The 3524-nt window shown below is 58.5% G+C and overlaps 1 protein-coding gene across 1 annotated transcript in view; it reads left to right on the top strand.

Annotated features, from left to right (window-relative positions):
- Positions 1-2149: 2149 nt before the first annotated feature.
- LOC104392110 (SITS-binding protein-like) overlaps positions 2150-3524 on the top strand; it is a 16385-nt gene continuing 15010 nt past the window's right edge. Inside the window, exon 1 of the mRNA XM_010001468.1 lies at positions 2150-2299. Within this exon, the coding sequence (XP_009999770.1) occupies positions 2150-2299 (150 nt within the window). The remainder of the gene's footprint in view (positions 2300-3524) is intronic.

Raw genomic sequence — 3524 nt, 5'->3', positions numbered from 1 at the left:
AAGCTGTGGCTGCCCCATCCCTGGGGGTGTTGAAGGGCAGGTTGGATGGGGCTTGGAGCAGCCTGGGCTGCTGGGAGGTGTCCCTGCCCATGCAGGGGTGGGACTGGATGGGCTTTAAGGTCCCTCCCAACCCCAACCATTCCATGATTCTACACTGGACATCTGCTCAGGCCTTTCCCCGTGCACAGAGGTTTTGGGTGCCCTCAAGCACGTGGCTGAAATCCCTGATGTCCCCAGGGTTTGTCCCAGGGACCGTTTCCCGGCTGGAGCTCCAGGTCGGTGCAGAAACCCCACGTTGTTCAGCCCGAGCTGCTTTCAAACGAGGGGTGGGGGACAAGCGGGGGGTGGGCAGGGCAGGGGGGCAGCCGGGAGCTCCGGAGCGCTGGGCAGTCCCCGCCCCTCATTAGCGACAAACCTCATTAGTGCCACGCTCAGCTGCGTTCAGAGAGGCTCGGGGGGGGCTTGTCAGGGCTGCTAATTGCTAATTATGGAAAGCATTTGATGGGTCTCCCGTGGGGGGAGCTTCCTCTCTCAGGTACCAAGTCTTGAGGGTGTCACGTCTGTCGTGGGTGGGAAGGGCTTGGCTGGGTGGGAAGGGCTTGGCTGGGTGGGAAGGGCTTGGCTGGGTGGGAAAGGCTTGGCTGGGTGGGAAGGGGCCCCTGGGAGGTCATAAATCCCGAGCCCCTCGGGTAGGGGCTCAGGCAGGAGGGGAGGAGAAGAAGGAAGAAGTAAAGGAGGAAGAAGAAGAGAAGGAGGTTGTCTCTGCCTTCTTTGGAGCAGAGCCTGCAGCTTTAGAGGCTCAAGGAGGTGGGTTAAAGTCAAGTCCCTGGAAAGGAGGTGCCCAGGGACCTGCCTCCTGTAGCCCCTTGGGATGTTGGGTCTGTGGGGCTGCAGGACCTGCAGCCTCCTCCTGCCTGGGAAGGGCATGGTCCCTGAAACAGCACTGGAGGGGAGTGTGGGGGTGGCAGGCAGGAGCTCGTGGAGTGGGGGCTGTGGTTTGGTTTGCCTTGGAGGCTTCAAAAAACACCCCAAGCCACCCTCGTGGGGGAGCAGGTTGAGGGCTGCCTGGGCAGGAAAGAGAGACTGACAGAGAGGGAATCCCGTATTGATCCCTTGGGTCAAGGTTCTTGTGTGATGTTGGAAAATGTCCCCTCCACTCTGGGGACAGGTGGGAGCCCAGAGGTTTGTCCCACACCTGGGGACCAGAGTCCTTGCAGCCCCATGTCCTGGCTCTGAGGGCTCAGCTCTGCAGAGAGACTTTTGGCCTCATCATCCAAAAGGCATTTCCAGGGCAGTGATTTAATTTGGCTGGTGTGTGGGCTGCAAATCTGCTTACTGGGTTTCTGGGAAGCCTGGAAGGGGCAGATGAAACAGAAATATCCTTCCCAAAAGCTCCCTCCCTTGAGGGTCACCCCCAGCAGCTCCTGGCACCCCAGTTCTCCTTGACTGGTGTTGGAGCCCGTGTGGTGGCTGCTCCTCTGCTGCTGCACCCCCGTGATCTGGGGGTCCTCCTCAAAAACTGAGCCAGTTCCAGGAGCTGGGACTGGGGTGCAGCACCCAAACCTTGCTCAGGAAGAGAAACCTGGGGTGGGGATGGGAGGTGGGGTCACCTCTTGGTGAGGGGCACAGGACAAGCCTGGAGGTGGCTGGAGCTGCTGCCTCCCCTCAGCTGCAGCTTTATCATCCCCTTGTGTTTGCTTGGTTGTTTTTTAAATTAAAAAATAGAGGGTTTGGGCTTCCTGAGGGCTCCACCTGGAGGAGCAGCGTGCAGACCTGGCCTTGCCATGGCCTCAAACCGTCTCTGGGGGCAAAGGGGTGAGCAGAGCTGGTAGCAGCACCTTCCAAGCAGGGGCTGCTGGTAGACCCCCAGAATAAGCACAGCCCCCCTCTCCCCTGGCAAATTGCTGGGATTTAAGCACAGGAGGAGCAGGAAAACTGTGATTGTTTGGGTGCTGCCATGTTTCCCAGCCTTGAGGTGCCCACCCTGGGTGCTGGCTCTGGGGGTGCAGGAGGGTGGGTGCCCCATGAAGGTGCTTTCCCTGGGAATGAGAGGGAATTAGCAATGTCAGTGTGTTGGGCACGTGGGCTCAGTCCCTGCCCCCTCGGGTGTCCCCCAAACACCAGCATTGGGAGGGGGGACAAGGGGTACATGGGGGCCATATCTCTCCTATTGGCAGCTGAGTCCTGCAACTTCCCAGCTGCTCCCCTGGGCTGTGACAGGTCCACGGACACCTCTGGGAAGCAGAATTCCAGCAGGATGCTCTGTGCTGCCCCCCAGCCCCAAAAGCTGCTGCTCCAGGTAAGGCCACGCTGGCAGCTCAGGGCTGGGGGTGGGTCCAAACCAATTCCAGCATCTGGGAGCTCTCGGTCCAGGAGGGGGGGGGGGGGGGGAGAGCAGAGCCCCGAGTGGTGGTTCCCAAGTGCTGTGACTGTTCCTGTGCCCAGGATTCCAACACCAGCCCTGCTGCTCTGCCCGCTGCCATCAGAAATAGCTGCAAAATTGCTAGGGAAACTGGGGGTTGCTTTCCAGGGGGGGAACCTGGGGCTGAGATTTAGGGTTCTCGGGAGCTGTATCAACCTTCTTTCTTTTTTTTGGTCTCTTAAGCTCTGGGTAGCTGAGCTCTCACACTGAGCACCAGGCTCTGGAAGGCACAGGGAATTTCAGAGCAGCCAAAAGCTTTTGCTGGCCCTGCAAGGAAGGGCTGGGAATTGCAACAGGAAGAGAAGCAGCAGGAAAACCCCACGGCAGTGCATCCACTGCCTTGTTCCCGGGTTGGAGTTCTTAAGGCATCTCCTTCAGGTCAGAACAGATAAGGCAGGGGTGGGCAGTGCAGGGGGGACAGGAGGATGGGCACATCCCTGCTGCCAAGCTTGGGCTCACCTGTTTGGCTCCTCACTGGATCTCCTGCCTTGTAGATATAATGGGGGAGAAAAAAGGGGGCTGGGTGTAGGTTTTGAAGTTAATGCAGGATCCATCCCCACAGAGAGCTTGGCCTGTGGGATGAGGCTGCTCCCCCAGGGAAAACCAAGGAGAGATGCCAAGTCCTGCAGGAGCTTTGCTGCTCCCACCAGTTCTTTTGTTCTCTGCCAACCCACATGGCTCTGGTTTGTTATTTTTTTAAAATAATCATATCAAAAGCCCCAGTCAAGCATCCTGGTACAGGCTGGGTCTACTCCTGGGCAGCTGAGGCTGGAATCGCTGGAGCTTGGAGGCTGCAGGAACATATTGATGGTGAGAGCTGGTCCCTGTTCTCCTCAGCTCTGCCCATGGACAATCCCTGGGGCTGTTCCTGCTCCCTGCTTTCCAGGCAGCTCAAAAGGGATTTTTAAAAGGCTGCAGCAGGCCCTGGACAGGGTGCACTGCAGGAAACCCCTCTTCCAGGCTGCTGATCCTAAATCCCAGTGGGAACAAACCTCAGCCCCTGTTTTCTGGGTGTTTCACCAAAAAGCTTTGATTCCCCAGCTCGCTGTGTTGGTGGGTTAAATGCATTTCCAGCCACCCCCCCACCCCCCCACCCAGCCCT

This window comes from Chaetura pelagica, unplaced genomic scaffold (assembly GCF_000747805.2).
Source record: "Chaetura pelagica isolate M959 unplaced genomic scaffold, ChaPel_1.0 scaffold587, whole genome shotgun sequence".
NCBI lineage: Eukaryota > Metazoa > Chordata > Aves > Apodiformes > Apodidae > Chaetura > Chaetura pelagica.
Note: the sequence above shows the minus strand (reverse complement) of the source record. Positions and strands in the feature narration are given on the sequence as shown.